This window comes from Alexandromys fortis, unplaced genomic scaffold (assembly GCF_014885135.2).
Source record: "Alexandromys fortis isolate MF-2015 unplaced genomic scaffold, M_Fortis_MF-2015_v1.1 scaffold_132, whole genome shotgun sequence".
NCBI classification, from domain to species: domain Eukaryota; kingdom Metazoa; phylum Chordata; class Mammalia; order Rodentia; family Cricetidae; genus Alexandromys; species Alexandromys fortis.
The window spans coordinates 1,415,161-1,429,372 of NW_026068055.1; the positions used below are offsets into that span (position 1 = coordinate 1,415,161).

Sequence of the window (14,212 nt, forward strand, 5' to 3'; positions counted from 1 at the left end):
CACAGTCATTTATTTATTTATTTATTTATTTATTTATTTATTTATATTCATTTGCCATAAAAAATTAAGTAAGCCTATAAAACAATTAAGGAGGAAGCAGCAATATCTGGGCTTCCTTTGCTGTGTCAATTTGGCGATAACAGGAACAAATCTGAAGCATCTTAGCTAAGGTAAATGGCACAACTGAATTATAAGGAGGCAGCAGTGGGACACGCCTATAGGCATTAGACATTCTTATACAAACTACAAACACAATTTAGCCAGAGCTCTGCCGGTCAACACCAAAAGCACACATTTGGAAACATTGTTAGGTGCCAGATTCAATTCTCCGTAAAGACTGTAATATCATTTGTCAATTTAAGCACCAAGAGACAGCTCACTGGCATAGAACTCAAATTAATTTCAGTGTGAAAATGGCACAGGTGTTGTTCAGACAGGTAGGAAATGTCGGCTAAAGAGTACAAAACTGTCAAGTGTCTTTGGGAGCGTTCAAGGGCATCTGCTGGGATTAGCTTAAACCAACGTAGCTAGAATATCTGTGACTACTTTAGATAAATGTGTAGGTAATTTTATAACATTTACTTTCACTGGTTAGAAATGTAACTGTTCTTATTCTGTGGAATTTAGAAAATATGTAAAAATACTCTTGGTGTCATAGTACTCACGATGACATTTTACTGGATTTTGTTTTGGTATTATAGACACATGAAATGGCATCTGAAATGATGTGTGAGTCTGGCATTATCTTATTTCTAAATTTATATTTTCATTTCTTTGAATAGTCTTCAAGAATAATTTATTTTGTGATTATATAACTTTCCATTTTTCTGTCCACATCAAAATATGATCTTCCTATATAATGGTTTCCATTTAACTTTCCTATAAAGAGTATTTATCATAAATGCTGTTCTTATCTTTGGTTATTTTTTAGAATAGAATTTAATGAGCAGAATTATGAATCCAAGGGCAGGAACCTTTTGAGGTTCCTGATATACAGTGCCAAGCATTTTCAGAAAGCTTATTTCTACCATCTAAAATATAGCTGCAATCTCCCCTATTCTTTGCTGTCAGCAAGGGACTTCTTTGAGGAGGATAATAAATTGGGTTATTAAGAAATATTCACTATAGTTCATTATTTCTAAATATCACACTGCCTAAACCACATGTCATATATAGCTCTAAACACTAAAGATGAAGTAGAAAAGAAAATAAGCCAATAAGCAAGTTCTCACTGAACATATATTTTACTCCATAGAAGAAAGATAACAAATGGATCAGTTATGAAGGATGTTGGAGAGTGGTGACTGCCAGGTAGAAACTTCTGGGGATGAGCAGCATGAGAGAGATGATTAAGGAGGGACTGTACAATGTAACTCACACCCATTGAGGCCAGGCAGTACTGACCATGTACACATAGGTGAGGGGCCATCCACTAGTCCATAGTCCCCTTCACTGAACAGCCAACAGCTGTCAATACTGCCTTAGCAGAGATGGTGCCTCCTGTGTCTCTCACAATCCATGCTGGAATGTTGTGGGCTTGATCTTGTCCAACTATTTTGCAGGAAGCCATAGCTGCCATGCGTTCATGAGAGAATGTACCTCTCATGTCCAGAACTACTGCTTTGCCACAGTCTCTCTGACCTCTGAATCTAGCAAGTTTTCTGCCCTATATTGATTCATACATTTCAAAAACCCCACTTAATGACTCATCAGCATCACAAGGAACATGAATTTCCTACTTCTTCTTTGTTGCTTATGAAAGTAGTGTAGTGAGGAAGGCTGCTTGTTTTGTTCCCAGCCGCTTAGTTTGGAAATAATCACACAGAAACTGTATTACTTAAATCACTGCTTGACCCATTAGCTCTAGCTTCTTCTTGGCTAACTCTTACACCTTAATTTAACCCATTTATATTAATCTGTGTATCGCCATGTGGCAGTGGCTTACCCGGTAAAGTTCCTTCTGGCTCCAGCAGGGCTACATGACTTCTTTCTGACTTTGCCCTTCTTTCTCCCAGCATTCAGCTTAGTTTTCACCACTTAGCTTTGCTCCCCTATAGCTTTATGGCAGGATTCATGTTACTGGGGCAGCATTTAAATTCATCTCAATCCTGAAGTACATTGCCCCAGAGAACTAAGAGTTCATTTTTGTTGTTTGGAGGGGAGGAAACAGGTTCATTTAGCTCCCAGGCTCCACACAATTCTGTCAACCTTCAAAGATCTTTCACATGGCAAGAAGCTCATCTCCTCTTGTTGCCTGGCATGAGGAAGAGACACAAGTAAAGCTAAGCAAGGAGATGGAAAGACAGGCAGGTCTTCTAGTTCCAGGTCGTTCTACTTACTAGTCGCTTTCTCAGCAGCTTATCATTTTTAAAAGTTCTCAAAATTATTTTTCTTTTTTGAGAAGAAGAATTATAGCCTTTCTCTGTCATAGTAATGAAACTTCCAGTGTTTTTAGTATAGGGTTTATTGATACTCAAAATTATTTCATAAGTAAAGAAATATTTCTTAGAAGATTCTCTAATACTGATTTTTGAAGATTAAAAAGTAAAAAGAAACATTTGATGAAAAACATTGTAAGTATCCAAAACCAAAAATATAGATATTTGAAAGTAAAACATGAAATATGCATGTTTGTGATAATAAAAACAACTACTGGTAAGATTAAGAAAACAGAACGATTTTGTAATATACTCTAAATTCAGAATTTTTGTTTTTATTTTCCAATTTTTTCTGACTACATTTGCTAAGTAAAATCTTTGCTCAATTTCAAACCAAAGATGCATTTAAAATTGGATTTAAGGAAAGGCTAAAAGATGTATATGTCTCCAGTCATAGCTGTTTAGTTGTCCCATAAATCTGAGCCTGCATTACCTACCATGTCCAGGAGGGCTCCTAGCACTGGGCATACTATTGCTCCACATGAATTTGTCTTGCTATTGAGGCATATGATAAGACACCATTGTAGGTAAAGCTCAGTAGGGCTTCGGGGGAGGGAGAAATACTCAAGTTGAGCCAGAAAGATGGGAAAGAACTCATAACACACTCATATCAAGAAGACCCTAATCTAGGAAAATGCCTTCTAATGATAGTATGACAGTCACGAACATTGCTTTTCTTTTTTTTGCATTTCTTTAAAAATATATTCATTTTTATTATTTTAAATTAAATATATGTGAAAGTATGTTTGTCTCTGAATATGTGCAGGTGGGAACAGGTACTCAGGAGTAGCTCCCAGCAGCATCTCTGCTGGAGCTAGAATTGTCGGAGACTGTGAGCTACTTGATATGCTCCTGGGAACTAAACTCAGGTCCTCTGCTGAGCCATCTTTCCAACTCCTATTTCCATTCTTTCTTAGTGTGTATGTTCATGTACCCTTGTGTATACTATGGCATGCTTGGGGAAGATAGAGAACAATGTTTAGTCAGCTCTCTCTTTCCAATGTGTATCCTGAGAATTGAGCTTGGGTCATTAGCCTTAGCAGAAAGCACCCCATTCCACTAAACCATTCCCCCAGCACCCCATCTTTTTCAACAATATCTACACTTTCAGTTTTTGCATCACCCACAAATAACTTTTATCAGCGACTCACTTTTCTTTATAGTGCCTTTTTTAAAAATATGTAGTAAGTTTAAAGAGAAATGTAAATGATGTTGGAATACTGGCAAAATCATGGGTCTGGTATGCAATTTGTATTGTTTGTTAAATACGTAATTAGTTCAGTTTTTAAAAATACCCGTCCATGGGCTAAAACTCATATCCTTTAAGTGCCACTTCAGTCAAAATCTGGGAAATGGTGGCAACCTGGTCATTTCAAAGATGGGGAATTTAAACTTTGCTATATTGTAGGGCAAGCTACTCCTCTTGAGGGCTGGATGTCATCTCTGTTTCTGTTTTTCTCCCTCCGTACTTCCTCACCATTCTCTCTCTGTCTCTCTCTATCTCTGTCTCTCTATTTCTCTCTCTCTCTCTCTCTCTCTCTGTGTAGATATGTATGTAGATGCAAGAAAAGACTGTGTGTGTTTTTTTTATTGCCATGTAGGCAACATTTTAAGGTAAGAAAGAAACTTATCCCTAGGAGTTCTGAGGCTATTGTTATCAATTGTCTCAAATTATTATAAGAGGTAATGTGTATCAAGTATCTAGGAAAAGTCTTTATCCAGTAGTGACGCTAAATAAATGGTATGTAACACCATGATAGAGGGCTAAAGGTACTTTGTGTGTGTGTGTGTGTGCAGAGAGAAAGAGACCAGCAATAGATATCATTACAAACATAAATGCAAAGATAGCAGAAAGCATTCATATAACTATCTGAACACCTTGCACAGATGCATTTTGAAAGTATATCACTCATGTTAAAATGCTAAAATTTGATAAATGTTATTAGTGAAAGATTAGGACAGAAAACAAAACTTGACTTTTTTTTTCAAATAAGAGTAATAAATTAAACACAAGCACAGTGATTCTGGAATGTTGAAAAATTACCTTAAATACAGGTTTATCAGATAAACACAAACAAACTGCAAATACCTTCAGTTTGCACACTCAATGTATTTTGATAAAGGCATTTGCATTAAACGAAAAACATATTTTATAGTTAGAAAATAAAGTAAAATTATTTCAATTGCATTACAAATTACAACTATACAAGGTTGTATATGCATACAAAAATCTAGAAAAAACATAATTGACTAAGAGAGAGATTGTGAAAATTTTGTCTATTACGTTTAATAATCAGATAATGATGAAATTTCTTAAACTGAAAGCAGATCACATATTTAGACATCTGGGTTAACTAGACCAAAAATTTCAAGGACATTCCATTGCTAAAAACTATTAGCTTATTGTCAAAAAAGTCTTTGAGATATATTTACTTCCCATAAGGGTTTGAAAGTATTTACAATGAAAATAATTTCAGTTCTGTGGTTGAACAGCAATTGTTGAGTTCATTCCAATTAGATAGGCACTAAAGTAGTCACATTACCCTCTGACTATTGAGTGTTTATCTTCTCTCTCCATGATTACAGCAATATGAGAACTGGAGACCCAACCAGCCAGACAGCTTCTTTTCTGCAGGAGAAGACTGTGTTGTGATCATTTGGCATGAGAATGGCCAGTGGAATGATGTTCCCTGCAATTACCACCTCACCTACACCTGCAAGAAGGGAACAGGTAAGGACTGTAGCTGCTGGGCGCTAAATCTGCATCTCAACTGGCAGATGTCAGGGATGAAGGGTTTCACCCTTGCAGGTACAAGTTAGACATGTTCTTTCTTGTTGCCCAAGGATGTCTTGCTGTCTTGATAGAATTAAAACGTTTGTTTTCAGTACTATCCTCACTTTAGATTTCAGGTGCTTAAGATAAAAAGGTGACATTTATACAGGAAACCTGCCCAGTAGGATCTGTAAGAAAGAAATTGCTGGCCTAGAGCTGGTAGACATTTTTTTTTTTCCTGGTGAAGAAAATACTGAAGACCTTGCCAGGAAAACTGTTGAATATATCATGGAGGAGTCAATTTTGTTTTTATAAGAGAATCCGGTAAACTTAGCTCATGATCAAAATTTTCATGGGTTGAGGATGCAGAACTGGGAAACTTAACCCAGAGTGGGCTGCAGGCTCAGATTCACTACACTCTTCAACCAAAACATTCACAGTTTTTACTAACTGCTTAATCTTTAGGGGCATTTGCGTTTTTAAGCGTTCCTTTAGAAGTTTATTTTCTACTTATAACCCATGCAACAAAACTATTAGCCCTATGCCTGTAACTGAGTACCTTCAACCCTCAATAAACATTAAAGATATTTTTAAGGGAAGTTTCAGGATGAGAATTGCTTAGTTAATGCTAAGCCGGGAAAACCAAATTACCGAGAACGCTGAACTTTAACTTTATTTTGTGTTTGTCATTGATGAATATGTTTGAATATCTGTAGCACGGAGTATAGTCATAAAGTCACCTTCCTGAAGCAAATGGAAGAGTTTCAACACTGATTGTAATAGTGATCTTAAAGGGCAAACATCTGCTTCCTAAAAGACCCAGCTAAAGAACGAGTGAGAACTACCAATGCAAAATGTAAAACTCATTTGATTTCTTTGATTTAAAAGTACAGAACACACACACACACACACACACACACACACACACGATAAACATGCTAGGCAAGACTTTAACACCTATAACAAACTGTATTAGGAGAAAGAGCACATTAAGATACACACAGTTGTAGTCGCAGAAGAAACTCAGCGCTGCTGTCATTGACTACTCTGCCATTCTCTCATCCAAGGTAGAACTTACCCACCATGCATTACGTCTGTAAGAAGCTTTCCTGCCTGTGCATTTCCTCAGCACGTCTGCATGGAACTGGTAAAAATAGCAAATCAAGTATTTGCTGTTTTCCTTTTTCCAGGATAACGAGTCTTTAATAAACTGTTTGTCTTTATCCAAATGTCATGTTTGTCTTCTGTGACCTCGAAATGGTCCCAGAGTCATGTTTTTCATTTGTGGTGTCAACATGCTGTCTTCGAAGCTACTTTGTCCTCTCGCCGTTTCACAAAAGCAACGCTGTTGACGTCTTGAGCAGGGTATTTTCTTTATGATGACAGACTGTGGAGAATACATCAAGAATACTTAACATCCTCCTGGCCCATGTGAACTGCATGCCAGTATTACCCATGCCTCCATACTTTTTCCTCGCTGTGCCAACCCATAAGACCTTATTCTTGTACATAAGTCCATATTCTCTGGGGTGGTTACAATTTAGAGAGAAAGGAAAGTTTGCTCCAGGTTGAGAATTTATAGAGCCAAAAAAGATTCATATGCATAATACAAATACATTTAAAATCCCTCAGTGGGAAATGAGTTTTGAAAGATGCTAATTTTACTTCACTAAAGAATAAAATCTTTTTTCACAGTTCCAGAAGAGTTTTGTAATGTCAGTGTTTACAAGTTTTGTAAAAGGTAATCTTAGATATTTCATATATCTTTAAACCTACCTGCCCAAAGAGTTCTTCTAATTATTAGCTGCACGTAAGAAAAGATACCTAATATAGAGAAAAGGGATGTCTTTAGAAGAGCATCTTTCCATCATGCTGTCCATACATCTTTGGACCATCTTGTTGGTATTTCCTCATCCAAATTCCTGCCAGAGATAATGACTTGGTTCTCTTGCTTTTCCCTGTAATATTCCAGAACAACAGATTGTTTCCAATTTTTTGAAAATTTATATAAGGAGGATTATATTTATATAGTCTATTTCTTGCTTTTTTACTATTCTGTCTTGTTGAGATTTGTGCACGTGGATGTATGTAGTTACATATTCTCTGCTTCTGCTGTGTAAGTGGTTCATTATATACAATTGCATTTTATTTATTACTTCTCTTTCCAGTGAACATCTGCATTGTAGTCAGTGTTTTTACTGTCATAAGTAATGTTTCTATGAATATTCCTAAACTTGCTTTTGGTAGACTTTCATGAGTTTTTGTAGAACACACTTCCAGGACTGAAGATGCTGACTCATAAGATCTATGCACCATCAGATTTACTAGCAAACGTCAAATTGCAATTGAATTTGCAAATCCCAAACTTGTAGCAATTCACAGTCCCACCAGCCACATGTGAGAGGCGCTGTCTCTTCACCTCTTCTCCAACATTTGATATTTTTGGATTTGGGAAATTTTGGGCCAGTTTGGTGGGTATGAAAAGTTATCATTTGCTATTTAATTTACCTTTTCTTGGTAATTTGCTGAATATATTTTCATATATTTGTTAATTATTTGTAGATCTCCTTTAGTTAATTTTTTTATTCAGGCATTTTCCTTATTTTTAAAAATTGGTTTTCTTTTTCTATTTTAATTTGTAGGGCCTCTGATTGCATTCTTATTTCTAATCTCTTGATATTTACATAGTTTGTAAATATCTTCTCCTAGTTTGTAGTTGTTCTTTTCTCTCATAATATGTTTTTTGATGAAGATAACTCATAATTTTTAATGTCTGTTATTTCAACTTTCCTGTGCTTTAGAAAGTCTTTATGAACTTTAAAATCATAAAGATAATTGGTATTGTTTGCTGAATGTTTTATAACTTTGCATTTGTGTCTGCGTGTTGAAGCTACTTAGATATGACTTTCCATGTGTTCCGGGAGGTACAGAATCAAATATATTTCACCATATGAATACCAGATCCCTTGTGTTTTATGACTGCCTTCCTTCCTACTCTGCCATGTTGTTTCTGGCACATATCAAGCTTATATGCTTGAATATAATTCCAGCATACTTTCTTAACCTTGCCACTACCATATTCAATTGGATTATTTTAGCTTTTTATTAATTTTGACATATAAATAACTTTGAAGAAATCATGTAACTTTTCTAAAAATAAAAAAATTCAGGTTCTAATTTGTTAACAGATTACAGAATCACATAAATCAATTATCTAGCTGACTGTTTTAATCTTCTCTATCACTGTAATCTCATTCTACCTGATCTGTGCCATTATCTGGGACCAATTATAGCTTTTAATATTATAATAAATACACTGTGCAGGTGCAAGTTGGATAAAGCAAAAGAAATTGGGAGAACTAAATATTAAAATTAAACCTGAATTTGTCATTGAAAAACAATGTGCTCATTAATTGCCTTTTAATATGTAAACAAATGTAATAATTATAAACCTTTAATATATTAAGATTTGAAGTATATTTTCTCATAATTTCTCATAATCATTTTCCCACCAAAGTGTCATGTTATTTCATAAGGCATCACAATGTATGTTATTAGCACATGGCTAAAGCGGGGTCAGAAATGTTATTTAAGAAGAATTATTCATGTTATACTTCTATTAGGAATAGATAGCACAATATAATAGTATTAACAGTTTAAAAATAGTTAAAATAGAGGCTGGAGAGATGACTTCGCAGTTAAGAGCACAGGTTGTTCTTCCAAAGGACCATGGTTCAATTCATAGCAACCACATGGCAGCTCAGAACTTTCTAGCTCCAGTTCAGGGGATCCAACACACTCACACAGACAGATAGAGGCAAAGCACTGGTGCACATAAAATAAATGAATAAATAAATCTTTAAATAGTCGTTAAGTTACTGAACTCATGAAAACTGAATGAATAAAGCTGAATGAAAACAAATTCAGTTGAGGTGGTTTTCTCATCTTCTTGGAGTTTCACATAGCGAGATGTCTAACATCTACTTCTTATCATTTCTACTTATTGTTTAGTCTGTTAGTAGCTAAAGATTTCCATTGTGAATTAAAATGCAATAATGTATTTTAAGCTTTCCTCTCACTTCCTTTCATAAGAGTTAACTATGTATGTTAAGCTAATTAAGAAACTGACGCCTGAGGGGCTGGGGATGCAGCTCAAAGAGAGGGCATGCTTAATGTGCAAGAAAGCCGAAGTTCCGTCCACAACTGCATAGACCATGCGCAGTAACACTTGTTTATAGTATCAGTGTGTGGGAAGAAGCAGCAGAAGGATCAGGGATTCAATGTTATCCTTAATGGCAGTAAATTCAGGGTCAGCCTGGTCTACATAACATTCCGCCTCAAACAACAAACAACAGACAGGCAGACAGACTCAAGGCAAGAACACTTTTCACTATTTGCTAGTTCACGATAGAATAGGTGGGACCAGATAACTTCTTTTATACCTAAAAGTATATTTCTATATTTCAAATTATTGGTGTTAAAGATTATACTTCTTTCAGGGAAGGATAGTTAGCTGTTGCAAATGTATCATCACCTCAACTCAAGATTATTGGTAAAATCTAGGATAATAAGAGAGTATCAGTAGGCTCCCTACTGCTGTCAGACATGTGCTTTTTGATTGGGAGGCATTTTAGAAAAGTGACTTTGTAGATGGATAGATAAATGTACGGTCACTTAATGATACTGCATTTTAATGGAAATATAACTCAAAAATGACTTGATCTAAGATAAAAATCTACATTCAGAGCCTCAAGCTAAATATTTAAAGTTGCTTCAAATTTTAAATTCTGTACTAATGCCTTTGCACAAAGGTATACGACTGAGGTTTGGAAGTGTTGCAGTGAGGAAATACAGAAGCGCAATTGATTGTGATGCTTACACTAATATAGATAGATAGATAGATGATAGATAGATAGATAGATAGATAGATAGATAGATGATAGATTTCTTGGAAGTAACACAATTTGCTTTCTTTTCTTAGTTGCTTGTGGCCAGCCCCCTGTTGTAGAAAATGCCAAGACCTTTGGAAAAATGAAACCACGTTATGAAATCAACTCCTTGGTTAGATACCACTGCAAAGATGGTTTCATTCAGCGTCATCTTCCAACTATCCGGTGTCTAGGAAACGGGAGATGGGCTATGCCTAAAATAACCTGCATGAACCGTAAGTGGTACTTTAGAAAGAATGGACAACCGTGCTTTAGCAGATTCTAGATGCCCACATTTTACTGCTGTGATACTGGTAGTTTAGGGTATGGAGCAAGTAATACTGTTGTGTTTTCTTTGTTTGTTTTCTTCCATGTAGCATCTGCATACCAAAGGACTTATTCTAAGAAATACTTTAAAAATTCCTCATCAGCAAAGGACAATTCCATAAATGCATCAAAACATGAGCATCGCTGGAGCCGGAGGTGGCAGGAATCGAGGCGCTGATCCTTAAAATGGCGAACATGTGCTTCCTCACTTCAGCCAAAGTCCCGACTTTCCGTGCCTTTCCTAGCACCTCAAGAAGTATTAGCAGTTGGTTTGGATTTGGGGACTGCCGTCTGGTCATTTGGGGTTGCTGTGCTCTTAAAGTATTTTCAATGAAACATGGAATTAAAAGAAAAAAAAAAGCGAATAAAATGAGAGCAAATGAGTGAAGAAAGTAGCCACCCCAGCCTAATTTCTTTAGTTTTCTCACTTCCGCTAGTGAAGACCACTTCCTGTACGCCAGCCTACTGTACTATTTAAAAAAGAAACACGATTTCAACCCCGATGGCCATGTAAATAAGATGATTTAATGTTGATTTTAATCCTGTATATAAAATAAAACATCACACTGAATTCAGGCATATTTAATGATGATTACAGAACTTTCTAGGTCTTTCATCATTGGTTTGGCTGCTTTGCTATAGTTTGTTTAGGCTGGGAATGGTTTTGTCTGCCCGTTGACTGTCAGCAAGTTTGAGGATGGCTTTCCTGGACCACCAGCAAACAGATTCTTGCGGGTCTCCAACACTTACGTCAGCTACGGGAGCCACGCTTGCCCGAGCTGATATACCCGGAGGATAGGAGACTGGCGAAACTCAGAGCTCCGGGTTGTGACCCTGTTTTGCCACGTTCCTTTTTTTTTTTTTTTTCATTTACAAGAAGGGCTCGAGTGGAGGACTTTTCTATGACCTGGAACATTTTTAGGGGTCAAAGTGCTAATTATTAACTCAACCAGGTTTTCTTTATAATGGCTTTCTTAACACTAACGCTGATCAAAGCATTTGGAATGGATATAGAGACCAAGGGTTTATACCTTGTTGTGGAGGGTGGGGGGGTTCTTAAATCAACAACAGTCGTGCAAAAAAAAAAAAAACCCTCCATTTTGTACATATAACCATTTTAATCCTTTATAAAATTTTGAATGTTCATGTATGAATGCTGCAGCTGTGAAGCACACGTAAATAAATGAAGTAAGCCATACGGATTTAATTTATTGGGTGTTATTTTCCCCAAGACCTGAAAGCAGTATAGTATGCTAGTAATGTTTCAGTGTTAGCTTTTCTACTTTCTCCACAGTTCGAAACCTTTCTCATATAGGTGCCGTGTTCCTGATTCAATAATGTGACGAATAGATTGCTTCAAGTGTTTATTACGGAGAATGGGAAAGCGTTTAGCTTCCAGGAAGTGGTGTTTGCCCATTCCAAGCAAGAGTGGGCGTGTAGAAATAGTGTGGGCGTTTCTTCCAGTGAAGTGGAGTGTTATGTGTTGGAGATTTTGCTTCCCTCTTCCCACCCCATGTCCCCCTTGCATTTGAAGAGTGGTCACTGAACATGACACTGGATCATAACCCAGTCATTTTAAGGATCAACGATAAAAGCCCTAGCGGAAAGAAGGCTTTTAAGCCTTTTTCATTTTTTCCCCCACAAAGTTCATTTAGAAACTTTAAGAAAAATTACAAATAAAATGTGAACAGAAACAAAACTTTAAAATTACATAATGTATACAAGCATTGAACCATCATAGAGTTTGCCATAAATATGGACAAATTTTATGTTTTACACATGAGATCAAAGTAAATTTTTAAAAATGAAAAGAATACAAAAGAGCAGACTTGGGTGGCCCTATGCTGATGGTTTCTCATGAAGCCGCCTTTGGCTTAGAAGGAATAACTGTGCTCACGAGCATCCATGGTGTCTTAGGCAAAACCCCGGGTCTCTGCAGTAAGCATAGCACATCCTATGTGTCCCAGAGCACAAAAAAAATCACTGTGTTGACTTATTAGAACTCTTTCCTTTTTCATTACAATGCACATAATCCTTCCCTGTATTTATAACATGTATAGTGTAAAATGTGAATGACTTCTTTGTGAATGGAAACCTTTGTAACTTTTTATATCTGCTTTTGTTTCACCAAAGAAACCTAAAAATCCTTCTTTTACTATTTTGTGACTTGTCTGTTTATTTCCGACTTTAGACCCTAATACACACCAAACTTCATTTGAAAATGAAATAAATTAATTTTATGTTTAGTAGAGAGAGGGCTCGACACACCTGCAGGCACTGAGCTAGAGACCATAGCACTGTCCTTCCTTATGTCCCCACTATGCATGGGTCTCTGATATGGAAGAGACTGATTAGAAAGTGACAGCTCAAGTTAGAGACTACTTTCTTGTGAACCAGACAAGTGTCCACAAGGATCGTCTCACAATAGGCAGATGATGACCACCATTGCATTTGGAAGGAGAACTGGGCATCGAGAGATGAAGTTCTTTGTCCAAACTTCAGTGTGGAGTGAAAGCAGATAATCTACAGAACCTGTGTAATACACTCAAGAGAAACTTAAAATGTTATGTTCATGACTATTTTATATCTAGAACCTTAATTTAGAGACTAAATGACCATATCCAATTACCAGATGATGTTTACATACATTCATCTATCCGTAATGAGTCCTTCAAGTTTTAATCCTTCGCTCCTTGTTAAGCACTTCCTGTATTCCAGGAATGGTCATAGGCTCAGAAAACTCAACGGAGAATAAGTTTGACATCTGTGCCCATATAAAAGTTTTTATATTGGTTACAGTCAATGGGCCCATTTACTAAGTACCTTTTTTGGTAATATGGAAAATAATCAATTATACTCACATTTAAAGACAATATCATACAACAAAAGTTGGTAAATTATTTTAAGATCTTTCTCCTAGGATAACAAAACTACACCTGAAATTAGACTTGCATAGTACAGAAGAGATTCTGAAACCAGGCCTGATGCCAGTCCTAAGATTTAGGAGGCCTAGAGAGGAGGATTGACATGAATCGGAGGCCGACCTTCTTGCAGAGTGGATCCTGTCTGAAGATAACGTGAACGAAACAAACGAAAGGGAAACAAAATCTGCTTTTCTTTCTGAGTGTGTTACATTAGTGTATAGTCTGCTGTTCCTTTAACACAACTTCTTATGTTTACAATGGCTTATTTACTCAGTGGACGAGGTACTAATAACTAAATTGGTGGGATCCTAACATTTGGGACCTGATAATAAAACCAAGGTCATCAAGCTCGGTGGATGCTCACCCTCTGAGCGATCTCATGGGGTCAAACTCAAGAAGTTTGGAAGTAAATACAACAAAAGAAAATGGATTTCAGAAGCTTCAGAGCTGGTTTAACGCATGTGCTGTGCAGAGCCACTTTCCAAGAGAAAAGTCTATGAAAGAGAATGCTCCAGAGAAAGACAAGCAGTGTTACCATGTACTGAAAGACTCGGTAATGGCTACTTTTAGTGTGTTTCTCTTTAATTCTGTCTAGTATTAGAAAGGCAGAGAAACTTTGAAGCAATGGCTCCACACTGTGGAGTTAGCCTTGAAAGTTAGGTACCATTCTTTCCTCTATGTTGCGACTCATATTTGCTAAACAAACCAGGATGATTCATTCAATTTATTCTTCTCTAAAACAAGGTTAAACAGAAAGTTTGTAGAGGACCATGAATGAGTCATTTGAAACTGTGTAAACTTTTCCCATTATTACTCATTCTG

General features: G+C 36.4%; 1 protein-coding gene across 3 annotated transcripts in view; it reads left to right on the forward strand.

Moving 5' to 3' along the window:
- Vcan (versican) overlaps positions 1-12,621 on the forward strand; it is a 98,342-nt gene extending 85,721 nt beyond the window's left edge. For all 3 annotated transcript variants that reach the window (XM_050119851.1, XM_050119852.1, XM_050119853.1), the window contains 3 exons: positions 5,025-5,169; positions 10,193-10,375; positions 10,517-12,621. In XM_050119851.1, coding sequence (XP_049975808.1) covers positions 5,025-5,169; positions 10,193-10,375; positions 10,517-10,644 — 456 coding nt within the window. In that variant the 3' untranslated portion in view covers positions 10,645-12,621. The remainder of the gene's footprint in view (positions 1-5,024; positions 5,170-10,192; positions 10,376-10,516) is intronic.
- Positions 12,622-14,212: the final 1,591 nt, after the last annotated feature.